This window comes from Mauremys mutica, chromosome 9 (assembly GCF_020497125.1).
Source record: "Mauremys mutica isolate MM-2020 ecotype Southern chromosome 9, ASM2049712v1, whole genome shotgun sequence".
NCBI classification, from domain to species: domain Eukaryota; kingdom Metazoa; phylum Chordata; order Testudines; family Geoemydidae; genus Mauremys; species Mauremys mutica.
The window spans coordinates 40,510,406-40,536,695 of NC_059080.1; the positions used below are offsets into that span (position 1 = coordinate 40,510,406).

At 46.3% G+C, this 26,290-nt stretch overlaps 1 protein-coding gene across 4 annotated transcripts in view; it reads right to left on the reverse strand.

Moving 5' to 3' along the window:
* Nucleotides 1-4,765: 4,765 nt before the first annotated feature.
* The window catches only part of LOC123377333 (H(+)/Cl(-) exchange transporter 5), a 104,725-nt gene continuing 83,200 nt past the window's right edge, over nt 4,766-26,290 (reverse strand). For all 4 annotated transcript variants that reach the window (XM_045030103.1, XM_045030104.1, XM_045030107.1 and 1 more), the window contains 8 exons: nt 26,008-26,130; nt 25,239-25,445; nt 23,097-23,177; nt 21,028-21,570; nt 12,374-12,560; nt 8,567-8,965; nt 5,870-6,086; nt 4,766-5,137 (listed from right to left, as the gene is read on the reverse strand). In XM_045030103.1, the coding sequence (XP_044886038.1) occupies nt 5,047-5,137; nt 5,870-6,086; nt 8,567-8,965; nt 12,374-12,560; nt 21,028-21,570; nt 23,097-23,177; nt 25,239-25,445; nt 26,008-26,130 (1,848 nt within the window). In that variant the 3' untranslated portion in view covers nt 4,766-5,046. The remainder of the gene's footprint in view (nt 5,138-5,869; nt 6,087-8,566; nt 8,966-12,373; nt 12,561-21,027; nt 21,571-23,096; nt 23,178-25,238; nt 25,446-26,007; nt 26,131-26,290) is intronic.

Below are 26,290 nucleotides of genomic sequence, written 5' to 3' on the forward strand. Positions count from 1 at the left end.
CCAGGGCAGTGTACAGGATTTCTGTTGGGGTAGTGCTCAAAGGAAGGTGGACAGACACAGATGATAATATCCTGTCCTGAAGTGCACAGATAAGTCATAGTATCCAAGTTACCAAAGTAGGCTATAGATCCCATGCTAGAGAATTACATTCAAGGGACATTTCATTTGTCTTTATCCTGAATATTGATATTAAGAATAAATTAAGACCATGCCCCCTATTTACAGTTTCCACTAATACAAGTCCCACACTGATAGGCCTGACATGAGCACCTCTTGCCAGACTGGATCCAGGATGTGTACAGAAGTAGGGCAGCCACCTCCTCTTGAGTAGGCTGCATGGGTGTGTTGGGCTGGGCACCAATGTATACAAGGGTTATGAACACCCAGCAGTTGGTCAATGGTGCCCTTTTTAAATGTTGCTCATCACAATAGAATCCAAACACCTCACCCTCATTAATGGAGTATTATGTTTTCCTCACACACCAGCCCTGCAAAGCATGGAAGAGTTCTCCGCATTGTACAGCTGGGGAATTGAGGTCTAAAGCAGATTACGAGACTTGCCTGAGATGGGAATAGAGCTCCCCAATGCCCTATCTGCTAGTGCATCCTTTTTACTCCTTTTAACACGAATCACAGAACACAAGATTGCTGCATTTTGCAAGAGAAATTTATTGGCAGAACTCTAGCTGTATAGTTATGTGACTGTATTTAAATTGGCATAACTCCCACAACAGCCACTTTCTAGAATAAGTGTTCACCCAGGCAGATATAGTTTGTTAGTCTACATGGTGAATTTTACAGCACAATTATACTGGCATATCAGTATAACTCTGCTGGTAAGTTTCACCAGGAAGAATGGCCCTAAATGAATTTTGAAATGGCTTTAATTAAGCGAATACAGCTTCATTGTGCAGACATGGCTCAAGTCTCTTGTTGGTGATGGTTTATTCAGTGCCCTTTCAGCTGCAGCTCATCATTTAAGACCAAGTGGGTGCATAAATGGGGCTTTTAGAATGCTAATCTGTTATCTCCTTGACCAAATCTGGGGCATATTTGGCAAGAGAGAGGGAGGCAACCATTGAGAAACAGATCACTACCCATGAGATCCTGTTCTTTCATTCATAACTGCTCAGACATGATTTACAGGCACTCATCTGTTGGCAGTTACTGACACAAACTGAGGTTCCTTTTGCTGCTCCACTGTATGCCAGAAGCTCATCTGACTGGAAAACAACTGTCTTGGAGAAGAACCATCCATGTTTCAGTCATCACAGTTCATCTTGACGATATCCTGCAAAGAGATCGTGTTGCCTCTCCACACGCTGCCGCCTTCTTGCTTCCTCGTGAGGGAAGGCCCGGAAAGTTAAGAAATCGTTCCTGCTTATTTTTTTAACCTTAGAACTATAGTCTCTTCCTCCTTCCCTGTTTTTGGTAGTGGATTTTTGAAGGACTAGAGCTCTCTCAGCCTTCCATTACAGGGGCACAGGGACTGCCATTTGCACAAAGAACTTTTCATCCCAGTGCTTGACAGGAATGGGTATGACAGAGGTGTTAAACATTTTTAAAGAACAGCCTTGACTAAAAATGTCTTCTCTTCTCAATTGTTAATGCTTCACTCATTTCTAGTCTCTTACCAGTTCTCCAGCCCTCCCCGGAGTCCTTCCACAAAACAGGGAGATTGATAAGAAACCCGAACACACCCTCTTTATTGAAAAAAATCTTTCAGGTCTTTTTACATCAGAAAGCAGCAAAAAAAGGGAACGCTTTTCCTTTTCTTTGAAAGTCGTCTGTAAGTCCCTCCTACCACCACCTTCCTACATCATTTGCTCTGTACCGTTATGATAAACCACCACCTTAGCCTTCCTTCAATTTGAGGCTCTAAATACCCTGATCCATGAATTTTGGGAGGAATACCAAACTTCATCGAAGGCCAACACAACCAGATCTTTTCCACTCCTTTTGTGATGCTACAGCCTGTCCCCCACCCAGCTCTATCAATAGAATGTTTATCAAGCAGGGTCTCCCAGAACTGAGGATCCGCTGCAGGCTGTGCCACCTACACTGGGTGACCCCATCAGCCTTTACAAACCAAAAGGAATCTACTGCATAATGCAGTGAGCAAACTGCCTCTTGGACGCCAGCTGGTGCAGTCTGCAATCCAAAGTAAACTCACGTAAGGTGGATGAAATGCTGCAAGATTCTAACAATCTGTCGGCTCACACCTCGTTCTTGTATGGATGCCAGGCAGATATTTCCTGCTGTTAAACCCAAGAGCCTTTTAGTGCCATAAATTTCATGTAGTGAGCAGCATTCCAGCAAAACCCTTTCCTCTCCTTAACTTCTCCTGGTTTGTTTTTATTACTCAACGGGTATATGCCTATGGCTTCTGGCAGTTGGGGAACAGAGACACTGATGCCCATTCTCCTTGGAACATGGGCCAAGGTTGTGGCTGATACTGGACTAGCCCATTGCGATGTTCCATGCTGCTGGTTTTTTCCTTCCATCTCCTCCCCTAGCCCACAGTGTGCTCGAACAGCAGTTCCTTTCCCCACGTGACACGGGAACTCAACAGGTGAATCCATTTGAATGCAACATACTGACAGGACTGGGCAATCTTACAAGCCATTTTAAACCCTCTCTAAATATGGTGGTCCAAACGATAACAGCTCTCAAAGAGACTAAATTAGGACCATGGGGTGTGTATGTTTGAGAGCTTGAATCTTCCACACCTAAGGAAACGACAAGAAATGTGAACTTAAAGCCATTTGTCTCTTCCTGGAACTGAAGTGTGAGATGGGAACAAAGTTGTGTTAGGAATATGGCATGGGGTACACAACATGACATTTGTTCTCCGGCTGAGATAGATTTGTTTGTTTGGTGCAGGCTTGATTATAATTTAGCCAAAAATAGCTTTTCATGGTGTTCTTTACAAACACTGGGCACGTAAAGCATTAGTTTGAGGAATCAGGGACAGCACTTGGAAAACAGGACAAAACAGTTGTTTCAAGGTAAACTGAGACTCCAAGTACAACCCATTGATAGAGCTGAGGATAACAGAATTTAAAACCTACTTGTTCTGAATTGCAAACATTTTCCACTCCTCCTGTAAACGAGGGAACAAACAGCTGTCTCCTGCTGAACAGGAAATGCTGAAGACAAAGTCAAGCCTTTTATTTTCCACACAGAAGATACTGATGTGGTGATAACATTCTGGTCGGCTGACTTGACTTCTCCTATTCAATACGAGTTGAGTAACAGCTGCTGTTGTCTTGTTTGTTAGGATGCTGAAGCAGTGGTGACAGCTGCCCACTGCCAGAGAGGCTTTGAAAACACTTGTTCTGTGCTTCCAACAGAAACCAGTTGTTTTACACTGGAGTGAACTTTTAGTGCTCATGGAAGTCTGATTTACCCATAAAACTGGTTTATCAAAGGCAACCTAGATGGCGTAAACTTTCCACATTGCCTCCTACGCTGAATGGACTTCAGTCCCCACGGTCCTTAGCCAAGACTGCCAAAAAAATGGCCAACTTGTTCTAAATGTAATGCCTGTTTTAATGGCCCAATAATTGCCCATCAGGAGTTAGACTAAGAACACAACTCATTTCTCATAGGCAGCTTGATAGTTAAACTGCCAAAAGCAATGGCCAAGTACTTGATGCTCAGTCAACTTTTGGCCACTTCCCTGAATTCAAATCAGTGAGTCAGAGGTGAATGGCAGCTCCGCATTCCATTGCTAATCCTTAGCCATGTCTATAAATCGACCTGGGGTGGGCGCTAAGATGAACAGGCTGGTTTCTGGTTGTATTTCTGTATTTGGAAAGCATCAGTAAATGGTCAAGTGATCTCATTAATTGACACCAATTCAATTTGCTAGAATCTGGGACAAACAGAATTGGGAAGGACCATCCAGGTTATAAGTTATCCTGCTGGAGTGATCAGGAAGGGTTTTTTATTGCATAGTTGGTGGTAATAAAACAGACAGCAGCTGCAGAATGCGCATAAAGTGGCAGTGTTACTCGTTCCCAGAGACAGGATTCCATCCTGAGTTCGGCACAGTAAAGGGCATGGAAAAAGGGAACAGAATATGCATACATGTAAACATTATGGATCTGGAAAACTCCAATAAAATGGACATACCCTTCAACATAGACACTGCTGATTAAGAAAGAGGTCAGTTGTGCAATATCTATAACATGATCAGGGATCATTTGGAAGGAGTGCAGTAAAACTTGGGCAAAACTCAGGACTCTGACTTAACCCTTTCATTGCTCATTATAGAGAAGGAGAAATCCTTGGTCTTTGCCAACAAGGGGAGAGTTGCAAGAATATAACCAGTGAGCCCTTCTGCTCTCCCTTGGGTACTTTTAACGAGCAAATCAGAGAGTAACTTAATACATTCAGAGAAAACTAAAATGAAGCTTTGTTCTGATTAGAAGCAGAGCTTCCAAAACAAGTCCTCATTTAGCTGGACCCTGCATGTAGGAATATGTAGCTTTACCTTGGGTTCAAATATAGAACTCAAAAAACCCCCTTAACATTTTGCTGATTGCTTTTAGAAACCTAAAAAAGATCAAATGTGTGTTTTCACCAAGCAGCTGTCTGGGAACTGTGGCCCTTAGTTACGATCATCTCTTTCTCAGGCATCTTAGTGCTGTGTGCAAAAGTCATCCTTCTCCTCCATGGTTTTTGAAGACTTAAAACTAGATAGTCTTTTCTTCCCCTCCCAACATTAGTTATCAAAGTTCAAATAAAATAAGGGAACAGATTTAATTCTGTAGCATTTTGCTTTTACTCCTTCATGGAATCTTTCCAATGCAACTTCACAAAAGCATTATAATAAAGTCTTTTCTTCTAAAGAGAAGATTAATTTCCACAGATTATGTAGTGCAATTGGTTATTTTGTAGAAAAAACATGATTATCTTCAGCTCCATACAGGAAAACTCTGAAGATAGCTCCAGTTTCTTAATAAAAATAGAAGAGAAAATCCACGGTCTTTTATAAAGTTTCATTTTTGTGTTAAACACCCAATACTTATTAGTCTGTTTTTAATTGAAGAGTATGGAATCTGGGTCTTGATTAGCCATCTGTGCAATGTGCTTTAATACATCCTTTTTGGTAATGATCCCAAGTAGTTTCCTGAAAAGTTAATTAACAGATTGTTAGCATATGAACTCCTTTCCCTGATTTTCCTCCCACAATGACTATGACCCTGGCTTCTCTGATGGCAATTCTAATCTATGATTATCATCAAATGTTTCCATGGCTCAGAATGCTAAGACTCTATGCAAAGTGTGAAATTTACATTTCTGATCAGACCACTGGTCAATCTGCTTTGGGTATCCTTATCTAAACAAGCAGATCTACAAATATTAGTCAACAATTTATTTTAATTCCTCCCCCACACCCATCTTCCACAAGTTTTTCTAAAAAAAATTCCATTTTGCATTCACCAAAGTGTCCTAAAGAGAACCAATGTCTTCACACACACCCTCTGCGCCCTTCCTCTACACAGCTCAGGTGGAAGAGGATTGTGTCTCTCAGGTGCAGTGATCTGACATGGTGCTGTGCCTAATGGCTTTAACCCCTGCCAAACTGTTTACTGCCTTTACCAGCAAGGTCTATTGTTTTAACTCAACTTGTTGGTGAGCTACCCCTGCTTTTTACTTTTTCTATGATTTGAATTCTCTATTATATGGATGTAAAATTAGAATGACTCCAACTAAATCAATGAGGTTACTCTGGATTTACACCAGTTGAAAAGGAGAGAAGAATTTGGCTCCCTGAGATCAAGAAGCAATTTTTAATGCTTTGTATTCAGTGCTACCCTATTAGATTCCCAGCCCAAATTCCTCTGTGTGGCGTTCTCACCCATTGTGAGTGACGAGGCACTGGCGCAGTCCCAGCTTGCGGAATATATCCACAACTATCTCCATGGGCGTTTGGTCTGTCACTGTGAATGGACTGAGGTCCAGGATACTCCTGAGTTTGAGCATGGACGGGGAGCTTGGAGGCAGCGGAGGAGAGTGGTCAGTGAAATAAATAACTGAAGTGCTCACAATTCCATCCTGCTTCTTCCGGGCATTTTCTGAGTGAGAGACATTGTGGGTTATAAAGGGAAGACATTTAAAGCATAGGTTTTTCCTCCCTCTGTTCCCATTCACAGAGCTTTAAAGGACCATTCCTTCATCTACTCAAGCAAAGGAATAGCAGAGGCTCTCTCCCGAGCCATCTGTCCAGCCGCCTGAGAGGGAGGGGTGACAACACTGGACACCAACTCCCTTTTCTTCAGCTGAAGATATCCGAGCCCCCGGGGCATCATAATCATCCCACTCCTGAACATTACTTCAGCTCAGCACATTACATTCAGCTCAGCACCGAATGGCATTCACAACAGAGTTTGGATTAACTTTTTGGTGCTGCCAGACCAGTAGCATCACCGTGTTGCTGCCAAGAAACCCACCCATAGAAGAGCATTTCTGGACATGACTAGAGGACAGTGCTGGGCACAGATCTGCTGCTCAGGAGAAGTGAGAGAGGGATAATAGTTTGCTTTTATGTACCACTAGGCATAAAAGGACCTTCAATCTACCCATCTAGACAGAACTTTTTAAGATGGACAAACTGAGGCACACAGGGGTATGCAACATGTTCAATGTCCTTACCCAGCTACTGAATCGGGTCCCTTTCATATTTAGTAGAGAACAATATTTTATAGCAACTTAGTAGATAGGGATCACTATGTACACTTGATTAGAAAGAAGATTCCCCCCAGTTGTTGAAGACATGGCTCAGGTAAGGTATTCTCCACCTTTGTAAAGTTTACTTTAATGAGAGTAGCAGACTTCACCTCCCAACCATAACAGGCTAATCTGATACTAGCCATACCTACCACAGTGTCTGGATACCATTTAATTATCATTATTGCCTACAATAAGAAGGAGAGCAGCTGGCCTGACTTCTAAAAGTCTAAATTCAGAATTGTGCCCAGCTTAGACATTCACCAATCAGATCAGGCAGACCGCTGGTAACTAATTCTTTTTTGTGCATCTTCAGAAAGCACAAACTACTCCACTGGAAAATCTCTGCACAGGCCTGACTAAATGAGACCATGTTGTATCTCTGTGCAGTCAGGCCCAAGGAAGGAAATCATTAAGCTGTAATGTACCTTTCCTGCATTTCCTTCCCTCCCATTGTTAATGGCTGAAATATTTAGTAAGATACATATCAAGAGCAAGCATTCCCATACTGAGAGCCAGTGAGTGAAGTCTGTACTGCATACAGCCTGCAGAATCCCACCAAAATCAGTAAGTGTTTTTTGTGCACTACAGAGTCTCTCACTAACACAGGCATGAACAGGGCTGGTTCACACAGATCTTGGTCCACCATACCAAGCTACATTAGGGGGCTCAAGAGAATGTGTTTGCTCTGCCTGCTCAAACTCCTCTGCCATGCCAGGCAAAAGGATTCCATCCCACAGAGGGCACCAACAGGTAGTACACCCAGAGACAGTGCCTGTGTTCATGAAGTTGAGGACAGAGTAGGTGAGGAGTTCCTGATAAGCAGGAGGGTAAGGGGAATTTGCAACATGCCCCAGACAGTGCTGTGATGAAGGAGGCGTAATCCTTATTTCTCAAGCTCTGGGTCAACACAAAGGCCTGGTCTACACTGCGGGGGGGGGGGGGGGGGGGGGGGGGGGAAGAGGGGGGGAAGAGCGGAAATCCATCTAAGATACGCAACTTCAACTATGAGAATAGCGTAGCTGAAGTTGACACATCTTAGATCGAATTAAAATTACTTACTTCGCGTCCTTGCGGCGTGGGATCGATGGCCGCGGCTCCCCCATCGACTTTACTTCTGCCTCTACCACTGCTGGAGTTCAGAAGTCGATGGGAGAGCGATTGGGGATCGATTTATCGTGTCTAGACTACATGCAATAAATCGATCCCCGATAGATCGATGGCTACCTGCCGATCCGGCGGGTAGTGTAGACATACCCAAAGCTGCTCACACTGCCCACCAAGTGGCACTGAAGCATGACACGCAACTAGCACATTAGCCTTTCAACCTGTCCCTGGTGGAGTGGAGGTTGATGGGAACCTCGTGACTTTGATCCTCCATCTGCAGGTTTGGCGCACCATCTCAAACGGCCATGGGTTGGATGAAACACTGACCCACTCTTTCAAATGCATCTTGGGTTTTGTTTTTAAGTGCACGGAACCAACAATACTCCAACCACATTGAAGCTTAGCTGCAGAAAGTGTCTTTCAAAAATAAGTCAGCCAATAAAATAAAATATTTTTAGTTGCTGCTGGGCCAAAGCATTATTCTCCATGGCAGTGCTCTTGCTGCGTTGATTTAGTCAAACACACACACTGAGTAGCACTTTGCGCACCAAGGCTCAGGGTGATGGAAGTTACATGCCCTGATCACAGGCACTGCATAATGGCAACGTTCACTGAAGCCTACATCTACAGCACTCTATTTAACAAGTTGTAACTGGTGACATTTAGAGGTCTCTCACAGCAATGCTTTTATCCACATTGCATTCCGCCTTGGTTCTCTTACCAATTGAAATGATGAGATCTCGCCGGAGGACAAATCCAACCAGCCTCTGGGACTCCCGGGACACCACCACCGGATAGCCGCTGTAAGTGGTTTCATTGATTATGGCCTCTACATCCTCTACCGTCATGCTGTCCTGTGTGAGGACAGTCAGAACAGGGTCATTCCGGCGTGGCTTCATTACGTCCATGGCGAGAGTCTTGTGCGAGAACTCCTCTTTGGCTTCTAGGAAGGGGTAGCCATTGAGACGAATATGGGCGTCATAGATGCCCTCCCGTCCAATCGCATCTGCCACCCACTTGCTAGTCATGGCGGCAGCCATTAGAGGAACAATGTATTCTAGTCCACCGGTAAGCTCAAACATAATAACCACCAGCGACACAGTCATACGGGTTACTCCACCTGCAAAGCAGAACACAAGTCTCAGAGTTTGACACACTCCTAGGGATTCCCAACAAGAGCTCCCTTGTTTCTGATGTGCAATGTAGGCATACTACACTGAAGTCAGCTCTGCTATCATGAGGATGTAGCAGATGGACATCCCCAGTCTTCACATTCTACGGACAGATAGGACATCATTTTCAAGGTTACACTGGAAAACAAATGTGAATATAGGTAAATGTTACTTAATTACAAAATGTCCATGCTTTACAGCAGACTGGTTATACGTTTTAGTCCGGATTATAGGAGTCATTAAGTTTGTTTTGGATAGATCTGCTTCTCAGTGTCACTTAAATTCCATGAAGCCAGGAGCCAGAGTTGTTCCTTTGACTCTCCCATAATACACAGAAGTAGCCCCAAGGAACCACACACATTCATATCAGCTGGTTGGGCATACTTCTGATCTGGACTGTTGCCTCATGTTTTTGTGGACAGAATCATGTAATTCAGTGGGTCTGCTATCATGAGGAACTAACAACCTCTGAAATGTGTCTGATATTTACATTGGTTTAGTAAGTTATTTCTTTTGACAGTTTAGATTTACATTTATCAAATTTCCCAGCAAGCGGGAACTGAGAACCATTAGTTAGTAATAAATATACATGCATCTACACACTAATATTTTTATATATAAAAATAAAATACCAACTGGTGTTTCTTAGTCCCAGCTTGCTGGAAAGTTGTTCATTGTTCCTTGACAAGAGTACAAAAACTGTTCACACACATGCAGAGTACAGATCTGAAACACCTCATAACCACAAGGACAGATAACTGTTTATGATCCGTTACTTTCTTTCAGGCTGGTGTTCTGCCAAGCCAGGTGGCATTCTGACTCTGTCACTGTTGCCATCTTCAGTTCCTTGGACAGCCATGAGAGGATACAAATGGCTTTTTAACTGCTTCGGTTTAGCTACACACAGGTATGAACACTGGGAAATACACACACACACACCGGTTTTCAAAGCAAAATGGATAAAAAACATTCAGAAGAGCCTGAGTGACCTAAGCTCCTAAGTCACTTTTGAAAATGGCACTTAGGCTCCTTTGAAAATTTTAACCAATGAAGCTACCTTCTTGAGTTCTGAGTCCCCATAGCTACTTCTAAAGCTTTGGTTTTTTTACTTTTACATTTTACAATATGGGAGTTTTTCCTCCAGTAACGGTCTTCTGCTTTAAGTGCCATCTCCACTTCAGCATTTGTCCACCAGTGACAAAGACCATTAAAAACAACCATGTTTATTTAATGCTACTGCTTATTACTACATATTGAGTACTCTGCCAACAGTGGAAGTGACTGACTGATCCACTGCCAAGAAGATTGATAATGTTCTAAAATAGCATGTTTACACACCTCCTATTTTACACCACTTCTCCAAAGTCAGGGAAGTAGTTTAGATTTCAACAACAAATGCATTACTCCTTTTTCCTGACAGAACCCCAACACCAGAACAACGGTCCCCAAACTGTGGGGCGTACCCCCTTAGGGGGGTGCAAAGGAATGTTGGGGGGTATGGCAGGGCCCCGGCCAGGCCCCACAGTGGGGTGGGAAGGGAGCGCCACCCAGCCCATGGTTCTGCTCCCAGCCCTAGACCTTCTCCCAGCTGCAGCCCCAGCCTTGGCCCCTGGCTCCCAGCCCAGCCGCAGCTCCAGCCCCAGCATCAGCCAATGGCCCCAACTGTGGTCCTGCTCTCAGCCCTGGCTCCCGGAGGGGGGGAAAGGTGCAACATAAAAAGTTTGGGGGCCACTGGGCTAAAAGTAAGTATTCTGAGTTTTTAGACATGTGTCCCCTCTGAAAACAGCAGCAGCAGGACCGAGATAAATCTAAACTTCCAGGGTTTGCTCCACTACTTCCACTTGGATGCGTTAACTGAAGTTGGCGTGACTTGTGATGAAAACCAAAGGCACAACAGATCTTTGGAAAGCATAAGGCACATTGTAACAGGATGAAATTTAATAGTGAAAAGTGCAAGGTCATACATTTAGGGATTAATAACAAGAGCTATTGTTATAAGCTGAGGAGGCATCAGTTGGAAGTAACAGAGGAGGAGAAGGACCTCAGAGTATTGGTTGATCACAGGATGACTATGAACTGCCAATGTGATATGGCCGTGAAAAAAAGCTAATGCGGTCTTGGGATGCATCAGGTGAGATACTTCCAGTAGAGATAAGGAGGTGTTAGTACCGTTATACAAGGTACTGGTGAGAGTTCATCTAGAATATTGTGTGCAGTTCTGGTCTCTCATGTTTAAGAAGCATGAATTCAAACTGGAACAGGTACAGAGAAGGGCTACTAGGATGATCCGAGGAATGGAAAACCTGTCACATGAAAGGAGACTCAGAGCTTGGCTTGTTAAGCATAACCAAAAGAAGGCTGAAGGGGGATATGATTGCTCTCTATAAATATATCAGAGGAGTTTATGGAGGGGATGGTATAATGGGATAGCCTAATTTTGGCAATTAATTCATCTTTGACTACTAGCGGTAAATATGCCCAATGGCTTGTGATGGGATGGGATCTGAGTTACTACAGAGAATTCTTTCCTGGGTGTCTGGCCGGTGAGTCTTGCCCACATGCTCAGGGTTTAGCTGATTGCCAGATTTGGGGTCGGGAAGGAATTTTCCTCCAGGGCAGATTGGCTGAAGCCCTGGGGTTTTTTTGCCTTCCTCTGCAGCATGGGGCATGGGTCACTTGCTGGAAGATTCTCTGCACCTTGAAGTCTTTAAACCATGATTTGAGGACTTCAATGGATCAGACACAGGTTTGATACAGGAGTGGGTGGGTAGGTGAGATTCTGTGGCCTGCATTGTGCAGGAGGTCAGACTAGATGATCATAATGGTCTCTTCTGACCTTATAGTCTATGATTCTATGATTGCAGCCTATTAGATGGGAATTGTGTCCCAGGATAGAACCCAGTCAGATATGCTCCTACTTCACAAAAGGGATTTTTGTTAAATGGATGAAATGCTTCCAAAAACCCACAACAGAGTACATGAAACAAGAATTGTACCATGAAGCAGAAAGGCTGACAGAAGGACTGAAAGCCTAGAGAAAGGCTTAAAATCAATTAGGTTGACCAGGGATTTAAGTATTTATTCAGGAAATTCTCACTGAAGTGTTTCATCTAATTTCTAAGGACATCCTGGTGCAGATTAGACCAGGCAGAAATATGATCAATACATTACGCATTACAAAGTACAGTTTTAAAGAGCTTCCTCTCTCCAGATAACAGCAGTTTCAAAGTCAACAAAACTAGTAGCATTTCGCACAAAATCATTTCTCTGCAACTCTGAAGGCAGCTCTGTAGATAACTGACAAAGTATCACACTAAGTTTTGGCTTTAAAGTAGCAGCAAATATTTATTGCTTACCTAGACATGCTGCAGCACCAACCATTGCATAAAGGCCAGGAGTGATGCAATCAGCCCCTTGACTGCACCAGCCACTGAAGATAGTCCAGTCATGGTGATAATAAGCCAGCTGCTCCATTCCTACACCTAGTAGTCTGCCTACTATGGCACCAACCGCCATGCTGGGAATGAAGAGACCCGAAGGGACCTACCAAAAAAATCCAACACATTAGTGTAAGGTAAAGGCATGTTTGCAACAGTAAGTCAACATACACGGGGGGTAACAGACAGAAGTTGAACACAGAATCAATTTGGCAATCATCGTCAACTATGATTGTTGGCAATAATCGTCAAACTATGTACTGATCTGCTCCCTGCAGAGGGAAGGATACATACTGTACTGACACTGCTAGGACATCCTGAATGAACAGGTAAAATACGTCTACGGTGCCTGACTGGATAATGCAGCCCTTACTGTTACATTCATTCTCAGCTCCCTACGTAATCAACTGTACTTACCTGTCACTCACACCTGAAACCGTGCAAGAGCACTGCTGTAAAGAACCTTGCTTTAGCTTGAGGAGCCGACAACTGATCATTTCAGGAAACGCAGAAGAACTGAATGAGACGGACATTATGCTTTACAATATCACCCCCGGCCCGCGCCCCCATTTAAAGGAAAGACATGGGAGCATTCAACATCCCAGAGGAAGGTTTAGGTACCACACACTGCCCCCTTTCCTGTCTTACGCTTCCACTATTAGTTTGCACTCCCATGAAAATGTGTATGCTAGGCTCAAATCTTAAGCCATGTACATTGTTTATAACAGCTCTATGGTGACACAGCACCAAAACACAATCGCAGATTGAAAAGGACATCTTATTGTGAGATAGGCTGTTCCAGAGCCCGTCTTCATTTCTTTGTTGGGGTTTACTTACACTATGGTGGATTATACCTGCATACATAAAGTACCCCCCTACACCCAGGATTTGTTACCATATATACCTGGTTACTGTTGCTCTGTTTAATAAGTTTCTAATAAGCCATTGTCCTCTGAGAACAACAAAATAGCTACACACACAATATATATTAGTGTTCCCCTATGCCTCTCCAGCTGGACAACTGCTGTATGTGGTCATATGTGAAACACCTGAACAGAGTGAAAATTCCACCACTAAAAATAGAAAAATCCCTTTCCCCAGCATGAAAAAACATCTAACTGAGCCTTGCCACAGTGGTCCCCAGAATAAGGTCTTACAGGGACCATTAGTAATTCTCACAGCCATATTCACATCATTTACTCTGACATGAAGTACAAAGTGCTTTCAGTCAAACTGTCAGACTAGCTGAAAGCATAAAACGGTTACTTACCTTTGTAACTGTTGTTCTTCGAGATGTGTTGCTCATATCCATTCCATGTAGGTGTGCGCGCGCCGCGTGCACGTTCGTCGGAAGACTTTTACCCTAGCAACGCAGTGGGTCGGCTGGGCGCCCCCTGGAGTGGCGCCACCATGGCGCCGGATATATACACCAGCCGACCCACCCACTCCTCAGTTCCTTCTTGCCGGCTACTCCGACAGTGGGGAAGGAGGGTGGGTTTGGAATGGATAGGAGCAACACATCTCGAAGAACAACAGTTACAAAGGTAAGTAAACGTTTTTTCTTCTTCGAGTGATTGCTCATATCCATTCCATGTAGGTGATTCCCAAGCCTTACGTAGGCGGTGGGGTCGGAGTGAGATGTTGCAGAATGCAAAACTGCTGAGCCAAAGGCTGCATCATCTCTGGACAGTTAGACCAAAGAGGCAAAGGTCGGGATAGAGGACCAAGTAGTAGCGTGACATAGCCCCTGGAAGGGTATGTGAGTCAGAAAGGCAGCAGAAGAAGCCTGAGCTCTGGTGAAATGAGCAGTAAGGTGGCTCGACGGAACATGGGCCAAGTCACAGGAGGTGCAAATGCATGACGTCATCCTAGATGAAAAGCTTTGGGAGGAGACAGGTAGGCCCTTTATTCGGTCTGCCAATACAACCAAGTGTTGGGGGCGTACAGAAAAGCTTGTCCGCTCGACATAAAAAGCGAGCGCCCTACAGACGTCTAGGGAGGGCAAATGCGCTCCCGTCGCAATGAATGGGGCTTCGGAAAGAAGACCGGAAGGAAGATATCCCGGATGATACGAAAGGTCAACAGCACCTTAGGGAGGAAGGCTGGACGTGGCCACAACCGCCCCTTGTCCTTACGCAGTGGGTCCACTGTGAGAGCCCGAAGCTCGGAGACTTGTCCAGCCGATGCAAAGGCTACAAGGAAAAAGCTGTCCCTCAGGACAGGTATCTCAGTGAGCATGTTGTCAGTGGCTCGAATGGAGCAGGCATAAGTCTGCTTATAACCAGGTTGAAGACCCAGGAGTTGGTGGGGCGGCGAACCTGGGGCATAAATGCCCCAAGCCCTTGAGGAACCTAGAAACCACAGAGTGTGAGAATATGAAGCGGCCACTCCCCCCTGGGAGGAAAGTAGAGACGGCTGCCAAGTGCACCCTTAATGATGAACTGCGCCAGGCGCTGCTGTTTGAAGATCATAGGCAATCCAAGAGGAAATGGATCAGAACCTCTGTGGGGGAAACATTGTGTTTCGTAGCAGCAAGAGAGAGACTGCCAGTTGGGCGGATACGTTAACCGAGTGGAAGGCTTCCTACCACCCAGGAGAATCCTGTAGAACCGAGGCAGAACAACGTAACTCAGCTCGATTTAGGCCCGCAGCAGGCATGCAGCGATGTGCAGGGATTGCAGGTCTAGATGGTAAAGTTTGCCGTGATCCAGCGTTATGAGGTCTGGGCAAAGAGGCAGGGGAATCGGTTGGCTACCGACCGGTCTAGCAACATGGTGCACCAGTGCTGCCTGGACCACGCTGGAGCGATCATGATCAGATGCGCTCTGTCCCTGTGGAGTGTTTGCAGGACCTTGCGAACCAGCGGGAGCGGTGGGAAAGCGGACGGCAGACGGCTCGTCCACGGCATCAGAAAAGTAGCCAAGATCGAGCCCGGGGAGAGGCCTTGGCATGAGCAGAACTTCTCTCTTGTTCTGTTCCCGCGAGAGCGAAGTTCCGGAAACGTAATGGATAACATCCGGAGGAATCAACCACTTGAGAGACAGGAAGGAACTGCTGAGGCGATCAGCCAGAGTGTTCCGGACCCCTAGGAGAAAGGACGCTACCAGGTCCGTCGATTGAGCTGTGCAGGAGTCCCGGAGCTGGATAGCTCCCTGGAAAGAGGAGGACCGTGCTCCTCCGTGGTTGTTTATGCAACGGGTGTCCATTGTGTTGTCTGTGAACACCGAGACACAACAGCCTTGTAGGTGCTGCTGAAACGCCTGGTATACAAGGCAGACTGCTCCCAACTCCCGGACATTGATGTGCAAGGGCAGCTGTTGAGCCAACCAAAGGTCTGGAGTGGGAAACTGACCCAAGTGAGCACCCCAGCCAAGAGATGGGGGCGTCCATCATGAGGGGCACCGAGGGTGAGGTGGATGGAACAGCACCCCTGCACACATCAGGGAGGGCGTCGACCCCCAGTCGGGGGAGCCTAGGACGCTCGGGGGGATCGAGGCGACCATGACCATGCTGTCTGTGGCCGGGTGGTACACCGATGTGAGTCACGATTAAAGTGTACGGAGGCGAAGCCCAGCATGTTCGGTTACGCACGTGCAGGCAGCCATGTGGCCCAGGAAACCTAGGCAAGTTCAACGCAAAGTTGCCGGGAAGGTCTGTAGACCTTGTCCAATGGTTACCATCGCGTGAAATCAAGGCGTAGGTAAGCAGGCTGTGCAATACTGAAGTCCAGGGTGGCCTCAGTTAAGTCTACTCCCTGAGTGGGAATCAGGGTGGATTTCGCTATATGGATCATCAGGCCTAAACGCAGGAATAGGACCTAGTCGACGCCCACACGAGAGGTAACTTGGGCCCCGGTGGCCCCTGGGATGAGCCAATCGTCCAGATACGGAGCACGTGTATCCGATGGTGGCGGAGAGGGCGGCGACTACAGCGAGACACTGTGAATACACAGGGGGCTGCATAGAGGCCGACCGGGAGGACCGTAAACTGGAATGACAGTTGGCCATAAACTGGGGGTACCTTCTGCATGGAGGATAAATGGCGATGTGAAAATACGTGCCGTTCATATCGAGGGCGGCATACCAGTCTCCGAGATCCAAGGATGGGATGATGGTCCCCCTGGATACCATGCGGAACTCCAGGTATATCATTACTTGTTGAGCTCCCGCAGGTGTAGGATAGGTCCGAGACCGCCCTTCACCTTGGGGATCAGGAACTAGTGCGGCTAGAACCTTTTGTCCCTTCGTCCTTGGAACCTCCTCTATAGCTCCGATGGTGAGGAGCGCCCGCACCTCTTGCAAGAGGAATTGCTCGTGAGAGGGGTCCCTAAGAGGGATGAGGAGGGACAGGCTTTTGCCCGATTGGTGTTAGGAGGACCCTGATTTTGGCCCCTTGGGGTCCCGACCAACGCCTATGACTGCCTCAGCGTCGCCTGCTGGCAAAGCCCTGTCCTTGTCTAGGCGCAGGGTAAGGGCGGTGAGGCTGGCGGAGAGGTCGGCAGTGAGACATCGGCATGTAGATGCCGAGAGGGAGTGCGTAGTGACCTCGCTGTCCTTTGGGCCTTGCAGCCTAGGGTCAGTTTGAGAACAGGCCTTTGTCATTGAAGGACAAGTCCTGTATAGTGTGCCGCAGCTGCGAGGGAAGGCTCGATAACTGGAGCCATGAAATGCGCCTCATGGCAACACCCGAGGCCAGAGTCGTGGCTGAGGAGACCGCTACATCCAACAAGGTCTGGAGGGAAGCTTTCGCCACTTCGGCCCTTTTTCCAGGAGGACATCAAACTCTTGACAGGAGATTTGAGAAACCGACTCCGTAAATTCTCTCACTACCGCCCATAGTAATGGCTAAGCGGGGCTTGCTGGTTTGCTACGCGAAGTTGCAGGGTGCCTGCCGAGTACATCTTATGGCCCAGGAAGTTCATTTGCCTAGCCCCCTTGGACATAGGGGCTGGTTGGAGATTTATAGGGAATGCCACCCGTCTCAGGAGGTCCTGATGGGCCCCCAGGCAGATTAGGGGAGGGCCCAAGGAGTACGCTTCTGCCACCGCCTCATCTGGGGAGGAGGGAGAAGAAAGGCCGGGGGCAAGTGGGTCCTGTGTGGGCTCACGCTCCTGGACGACCTGCTGATCCGGTGGGATGTGGGAATCCGGTGGCAGAACCGGACTTCCTCCGTACCGGTCGGAGGGGGACGGCTAACTGTCGCCCCTGGTACCCAGTGCTCTGACGGAACAGAGCGCGATGGGATCACAGGTAGGCCTTTGGCCTGATGGCACGCCCAAGATGTACAGGGCAGCCACTGATGGGGGTCAGGGTCCTGGCCTGGAGCACCCGGAAGACTCTGGTGTGCACATCCTAATGGATGGCCATGGAGAAGTTAAAGCCCTGGGCAGAGTCTCCCTCTCCAGCTCATGGCGCTCGACGTGGCACCGGTGATCGGTACCGTGAGGCCTACCAGTACCGGGAGTGAGAATGGGACCTGCAACCGGAGCGATGCCGGGAGGCTGACCGAGATCTCGAGGCTTGACGCCGGGAGTGGCTACGTGAGACCAGTGCCTGGAGCGGTACCGGGAGCTGGATCGGCACCGAGGGTACCAGGTCGGGGAACGGGACGCTGATCGGTGCTGCGGGTACGACCGGTACCGATATGGGGAACGGTGCCAGGACCAGGCACCGGGCTTGGCGACAGGACCGAGAACATCTGCAGGACTGCGATCGTGAACGGTGCCGCTCTGTGGTGCCGACGCCAGGTGGCGTGAGCAAGACAGGCTCGCCGATAGCCAATATTACCCGCACCGGCGGTGCCGGGGGTTAAAGCAGCGCAGGCTCTGCCCTTGCCATCAACTCCCTCGCTGTGGAAATGTTTCTGGCGTGGAGCGAATAGTGAGCTCAACCACAGCTCGCACTGGGGAGCATTCAGGTGCTGGACTCGATGGCTCTTGCGTGGCCGGAGTCGACGGTGCTGATACTGTCGGTGCCGCAGCAGGTACAGGTGCCGGGCAGTGCGACGTAGTAGAGCGCTCGGGCTGCGGAGCAGGCGGCTCTGACGCAGCTTAATAGTGAGCTCGACCACGGTTCGTACAGGGGAGCTTTCCAGCACCGGACTTGACGGCTCTTGCCTGGCCAGAGTTAACAGTGCGGATATTGTCGGTGCCGCGGCAGACATCGGTGCCAGGCGATCCGACTGAGCATAGCGCTCGGCTGCGGAGCAGGCGGCTCAGACGCAGCAAGGATATTGTGCCTCTTCATCCTCCAGGAGAGGGATCCATGCCGAGTGGACGTCGGAGCCCACGACGGCCAGTGCCGAGAGGCCTTGGCGGTACTGGCGATCCGGTGCCAAGGGAGCGCTCCTTGAAGACTAACCAGCGCTCGGTGCCGAGAGCGGAGGAGCAAGAGCTGCCTCCCTCAGGAGCTGTTTGAGACGAAAGTCCCGCTCCCCTTTGTTCTCGGATTAAAGGCCTCACAAATGCGGCACTTATCTGTGAGGTGAGATTCCTCGAGGCACTTAGGAGAGGATCTCTTGTCGGCATCGGCTTGTGGCCGGCCGAGCATTATAAAACCCTGTGGACCGGGCATCGGACCCGGCACCGGGTGAGGGGAAGGGGATAAACCCTGAACCCCTGTGAAATATACACACTATATTATACTACAAACAAATAAAGTTAACTACAACTATAAACATCTGAACTATATACTTAACGAGAGAAACTACGAGTAGCTAGGGAAGCGGAGGTCAGCTAAGCCGCGCTCCATTGTTCCAACGACCGACACGGGCGGTAAGAAGGAACTGAGGAGTGGGTGGGTCGGCTGGTGTATATATCCGGCGCCATGGTGGCGCCACTCCAGGGGGCGCCCAGCCAACCCACTGAGTTGCTAGGGTAAAAGTCTTCCGACGAACGTGCACGCGGCGCGCACACACCTACATGGAATGGATATGAGCAATCACTCGAAGAAGAACACATCCTTTTTCTCATACATTTGAGCACTGTCCACTGTAGCAAAGGACCACTTCACTGTAACATTAAAGGGAAAGTTGTTTTGCATATATTTAATGATTCATAAATTTGCCATTAGTGGAATTAGATGGTCACTTTTCAAATACTGGGAAAAAGAACCTTAGTTTGCAGTCCAGCATCTCAAATTCGCCCCCTTCAGTTTCTTATGAGGAAGCCTCCAAGTGCATTATAATTTTAGTGGCTCAAAAGGTTGCCAATGAATAAGCATGAAAGGTTCTCACATCTGATACTAAAAGCTTTTTTTTTTTTTAAATAATTAAAACCGCTCATAACCGGTGTCAAAGCAAATCATGTCCAAAGGAGGGTATTTCAAATTAACAATCTTAAGAAATGACCATTTAAAATAACTCAAGCTGAAGACGACCCCCAGGGACTACATTTTTATAAGAGTGCACTTTGATTCTGCCTGCAAAAAATGCAGAAGCTGGAAGGATGTGAGAATTTAAGTTGCGATTGTGCATACAATTAACTTAATGTTTTATACGTGCAACTACACTCAGGTTCAAGTCTAAGCCTCTAAAACCAAGACAATTCAGAATTGTGCTTGTTACTCCAATTTTAAGTAATCTCAAGAAGTGGGTGTGGCAGAGGTGGAGATGCTATGTGAATATTATGTAGCCTGGTCAGTGAGGTGAGATTGTCGTACATTGGGTTGTAAGACTTATACCCTTAATAGAGGCTATGGATAAAACAAGTAGGAAAGCAACCCATTGGATCTAGATAAGCAGCCTCCCAGCAAACACTGGGGGCAATTACAAGATGGTGGTATACTTCTAGCATGAAGTATTTTGCCAGGCTGGGAGCCTGCAGGTCAAAAAGATACTAATCAATGAAAGCCTTTTCAGGAGAAGGTGAGTCAACTGTCAGGAGCTGTCAGGAAGACAGGCTGGCACAGGGAAAGACTCTGCAGAGGAGTCTGAAGGCATCGAGGCCTTCCCCCCAGATCCAAGGAAACACTAAGTCACAGGGAAAGGCTGGCATGCATATTCACTGGTTTATTGCTTTTGAGATCTGTTTTCTCTGAAATGCCTTTGCTTTGAAAAGGCTGCCCGGTTACTGGATACCACTTGCTCCTGGGGGAAAGAGATCCACAAGCACTGATAAGTCAGGCCTGCTGTGATGATCACAGGGGACTGCAGGCAAGGCCTGGTTTGAGAGAATCACATGATACTTTTAAAGACAGGTGATGGCTCACAGCCTGAGAGGGATGCACTCAAAGAAACCAACAGCGGTGAGAGGTGCACTTAGCCCAGTAATTGTGACAGTGGAGTGTCACAAAACACTGCTAAGAGTAACCCTGCTAACTACCAATAACTGGGCACAATTAGAGGAATTTAGAATGGGGGTAAAATTTGCAAGAGCATATTAGTCACTTTGCATGAGGTCAGTCCCACTGAAAGTCCATGGGATGTAGGCTATTAAGTGATTAAGGCTAATTTGAAAATTACTACACTTGATTCGTAACATTTAGAAAGACTGAGTTTCACTTTCTCCCAATTCTTTACAAAAGGCATGGATTTGAATCTTCCTACCTGCATACCATTTTACACGTCATTCTCACCTTCATGCCAAAAGTGAATATGGTGATGAAGACTTTTAGGATAAGGGCCAAAGCCAGCTGCCACATCGCTGTGTAGACTCCTGGGCCAGCGGCTCGGTCTGGCAGATCATCCCCTGTGGTGCTGTTGAAGTCATTCACATACTCGCAGAGCTTGGAGAAATCCAGGAGCCCACAGTCATTGAACAGCTCAGAAATCAGCTCACTGGTGCTCATACGGGTATACTCATTGGGGAAAGCCAGAACAGCCGTGATGGCAGTCACAACAAGCACCTCCAGCACAGGATACTTGCCAAGCTTGGTTGTCTTACGTCTTCTGCACCAGGCAATGTTGCTGCGAATAAAGAAAGATCCCCAAAGACCACCAAAGATTCCCAAAAGGATGAATGGCACAAGCTCCAGAAGATGCCAAGGTGTGTGAAACTCCACGTAAAACAGAACCAGGCGGCTATTTCCAAAAGGGTTGATGGAGCGCAGGGTGAACGCTGCTACCAGGGCGGCAAAGAAAGATCTCCACAGCGTCTTGAGGGGAAAATAATAACTCACCTAAAAGGGGGGGAAGCAGATTCAGTCATTTATTGTAAACTGACATTAATTACTGTCCAATAAGAGCTACCACTGCATAAAGTAGGGTTAAGGACTCTAATGTAGAAGGTTGGTGCAAGATTCCTTACCTATAACACAGTACTGTATATATAAACAGCCATATTATACTCAACGCATTACACACATGCATAGAGTAGTCTTTATACTAGTGTTTCCATACTGTACGCTAAAGATAAATTGTTTTACTCAATGAACCACCAAGCATTATAAAACTTAAAAAAATTGGCTACTTAAAATTCCAAATTGGCCTAGTAGTAAGCCATGGAACAGTCAAGCTACTGCTTCATTCAAAAAGAACACCCTTTTATATAGTAAAGTGACACATGAATGGCATAGTAGCCCTGAGCGCACCATGTGTGTACCCTACTGATACTATCCACTGGAGACTTCAAACTACTTCCACATTTTGGGATTAAGTCATAGGATTTTCAAGCTGTATTTACAACGAACACATGTTAATGAAAGATTATTTCAGAGGTGCAATCGATAGAGATACTAGGCAGAATGGAGAATTCTTTCCAAAACATGGTATAAGGTTCTGGGCTTGAAAATATAAAGGTGGCAATGCTTTTTATTTAGTAAGGGGGAAAAGGGGCATCTAGATGGCCTCACTGATTAATACCTATGTCTTATACCAGGTACCCAGGCCTGATCTGGAGTTCCATTCTTGACTGGTCGCATGGAAGAGAAGTTTTGTGGTCAATCTGATCATTTGTGGGTATTTGCTGCATAGAAAGCCATCCCCATCAGGGTAAGTGAATATTACTTTGAGAATGTTGTGGTACAAACTGCTGACAGCTGGAGCTGAATGACTGGTTACATATCACTGATTAGTTTGGCATGCTGCATCAGAGCTGAGCTGTAAGATAGTTGCTAGAGTGGCTACCACGATCTTACCACTCAGAACAGGAATGAGAGGATTGCTAATCGTAAGATTAAATTCTTAAAAGGGTAGCAATGATCTATTCCATTTATGTGGCTTGTGGCCCCTCCAAAAAACTCAACTAAATTAAAAGTCTCCTTGGAGAGAACCAAGACTGGGTTATCAAGGTGGATATAGATTAAGATTGAGGTACATCATCAGGTTTTTTGGGGGGTGGGAGGTGGGCAGGGGAGTAGTGCGAGACAGTTTGGGAAACAAGACTATGAAAACTGCAGGGGTCACTGGTCAGTACTGGCGTGCAATGGCACAGCTGTGTGGGGGAATTATCAGTATTGCTGTAAAAATAAAGACACTAATTCACATCCTTCAGAAGTAACCTTTCAAGACTCGAAGCATTCAGCTGACACTCACAAGCATTCATGTTGCTTAGCTGACTCATATAAATATTCCAAATGATATTTAATTGTGTATGCTTCAAAACAGCCATGGAGGGGATTGAAATGCTTTATGTTTAAAGAGCAGGAGCAGTTAGTATGAGTGCAACAAAATAACTTGCCAGGAGTAAATACAAAGTTTAGATTACCTCTTCCAGACTAAACAATACCCCTCCAATTGGTGCACCAAAAGCTACGGATACGCCAGCGGCTGCAGCAGCTGACAAAACCTAAATCAAGAGGTTAAAAGTCATACATGGACAATAGTTATATTACTCCTTTGTTCAAGTAGGTACATTTTGTACAACTCAGATTTCTATTGTATAGCTCACCTAACATCTGAATTGATTTAAAATATGACCACAGTAAACAGGTGAAATGACCTAAATAAACTGGATATTATTCCATAATTTACTACAAAAATGTTATCATTAACATTTAAACAGCTCTCTATTCTCAAACTTGGTAGTATCAATGTAGTTTACAATTACCTCCTGCCTCAAATTTCATGTTCTATATTTGTCTTGGAAAAAGGTTCAGTACAAAGTCACAATCACATCTCAATAGCAAACACAAAAAGGTATTTTCTTGTTAATTCTACAATCAACAATCACATGGCTATCTTTTATCTTACACCTTTTATCCAGTTTCCTAGAAATAATTAATTCATGGAATTCTAAACAAGAGACTGCGTGGAGTCATTCATGATGCACCTCTACCTCGATATAACGCGGTCCTCAGGAGACAAAAAGAATCTCACCGTGTTATAGGTGAGACTGCATTATATCGAACTTGATTTGGCCCCCCCGTTCCTTGTTCCCTGACTGCCCCCTCCAGAGACCCCCACCCCTAATCGCCCCCAGGACCCCACCCAACCCCCTTGCTCTCTGTCCCCTGACTGCTCCGACACCTATCCACGCCTCCCACCCCCGACAGGCACTCACCGGCTGCGGCGGGAAGCGGAGTGACGTGGCCCCAGCCCGCTCCACTCCGCCACCTTCCAACCGCGTCGCTCCACTTCCCGCTGCAGGTGAGTGCAGAGAGGTTGGGGGGAAGGATACCCCCCGTACTCACCTGCAGCAGGAAGCGGAGCACCGCAGCTGGGAACTGGAGGAGTGGAGCAGGCTGGGGCCAGGTTGCTCCGCTTCCGCGGAGGGCAGGGGGGATCCCTTCCCCCAAGCGACACGGCTGGGGCCGAGGTGAGGGAAGTGGAGCGGACTGCTCCCAGCCCCCCACTAATCCCCCAGGCCACTCTGGGCCTGTGGGGCCCCCAAAAGTGCCCCCCCACAGCTCCTGCCTCCCAGACCCGGGGGGGGGGGGGGAAGAGACGCCCTGACCGCCCCCGAGACCCTCTGCCCCTTATCCAACCCCTCGGCCCTGGCCCAGCACCCTTAACACGCTGCTCAGAGCACGGTGTCAGAGCTTTACCGTGTTGTATGTGAGGTCGTGTTATATCGGGGTAGAGGTGTACTTAAATTGTGTCCTAAAGGTGTTGTATTTATGGTTGCCAAAAGATAATCCAGACAAGGCGATACTAGGTATCTCAGTCATCACTTTCCAAGAGTTGCCATAAAATGTCATAGGAACTTATGGAATATATCTCCAATTTATTTAGATCAGTTCACCAGTTTACTGTGGTCATATTTTAAATCAATTTAGATCTCAGAATTCTCTCCTGAACTAGTTAGGCTCTTAAAATGCACCTATCTCCATGGTATTTGAGTGTCAGATGGCCCAATACCTCAGCCTGTACTTGGACAGGAGTAGACACTACTTAACCTAAGTCCACAGAGCACTACTTGTGCAAGTATTATAACTCAAGGGCTGCAGAATTGGGCTCAAAGCAAATTTATATCACTTGCGAATACTTATTTCACAAACCAGAAAAATCTCTACCCTATGTACATTGTGGAAAAGTATCATTTCCTGGTAGAAATATTTTCACAGGAGAAGCCAAACACAAATAATTTTTGCCCCAAGTGTTGCGTTATATTAAGAAATTGGTGCTAGATTCCTTACCTATCAGAAAGATATATATTTAAACAGCAATATTATACTCAATACATTACACATGCACAGAATAGCCTTCATACTAGTATGTCTGCATACTGTATGCTAAAGATAATTGTTTTACTCAATGATCTGCAGAACCACCATTCTAAAAATTTAAAAAATTGGCTACTTATATTCCAAATTGGCCTAGAAATAATAGTAAGCCATTCAGCACCCAGTGCAAAGCCCACAAATCTTCCCCTGCAGTTTTTAACAAGATTACAGTATCTTTGTTTTACCTCTCTGCGCTTGGCCTCATTTTTCCTGTATTTAGTGAAAAGGTGACACAAGATGTTTCCACAACAGCAAGCTACATGCACCAAGGGGCCCTCTTTCCCCAAACTCAAGCCAGACGATACTGCCAACACCAAGGTAACAGTTTTGATTATCAGGGTCCACTTGCCCAAATAGCCTCTAATGATGAAACCACTCAAGATCGTTTTGATCTGAAAGTCAAAGCAAAGTTTTACAGCCTTTCATTCAAACATTTGGTCTGCAAACTGACGATCTCTATTTTATCAGAAGCCCACTATGCTGTCAAGGACTTTGTTTTACACCTTTATTAAACACTTTATAGTTGCTAAACAGTTTATTTCTTTCATATTTTCACTGAAAGTGAAACAAAGTTAACTGTTTGGTCACTGACACCAGCTAATCTCTGCTGAGCTGCTGGCTACTATACATTCTAAGTGCTATACAAACAGTAGTGTTTAAGTTCTGTGATGACATGCTGATGGGAAAGGTGCTTTTAAAAATATTTTTGCAGTCATTTCTTGGAGACATGGGAGACTAGTTATATTTTAACACTGCAATTTGAAATGAAACAAAAAGTTGGACCATTCTGTTCTTTTCTAGTTTTACATTTTTTTTAAAAAGTGCAATTTTCCATGGTATTGTCGTCTTCTGATGAACAATTACATCCCTCCTCTATCCCAGAAGCAACCTTTAGCCAAACAATGGGAAATATTTCAGACTGCTTTGTTTGAGGAAAGTGACAGTCAGACTCACCTCTGGGATTCCTGAGCCACAAGCATAAGGTGCAAATCCCCGGACCAGCAACACTGCAAGGAGAGAGAATACCAGGGCCCAGAGAACATACATGAAGTAATTGAGAATGTATGCAAATGCCCCCTGCAATGGAGAAAAAAATTGCTTGATTTAGACTTTCACCCTCAATCACAAGCACGTTGTCTATGAAATATTTAGAGAGATTGACGGGGAGGAAGGGAAGCATGTAGAACGTGTGTTTTATACGGGTGACCGCTTAATACCGGCAAGCCAGTACACAAGC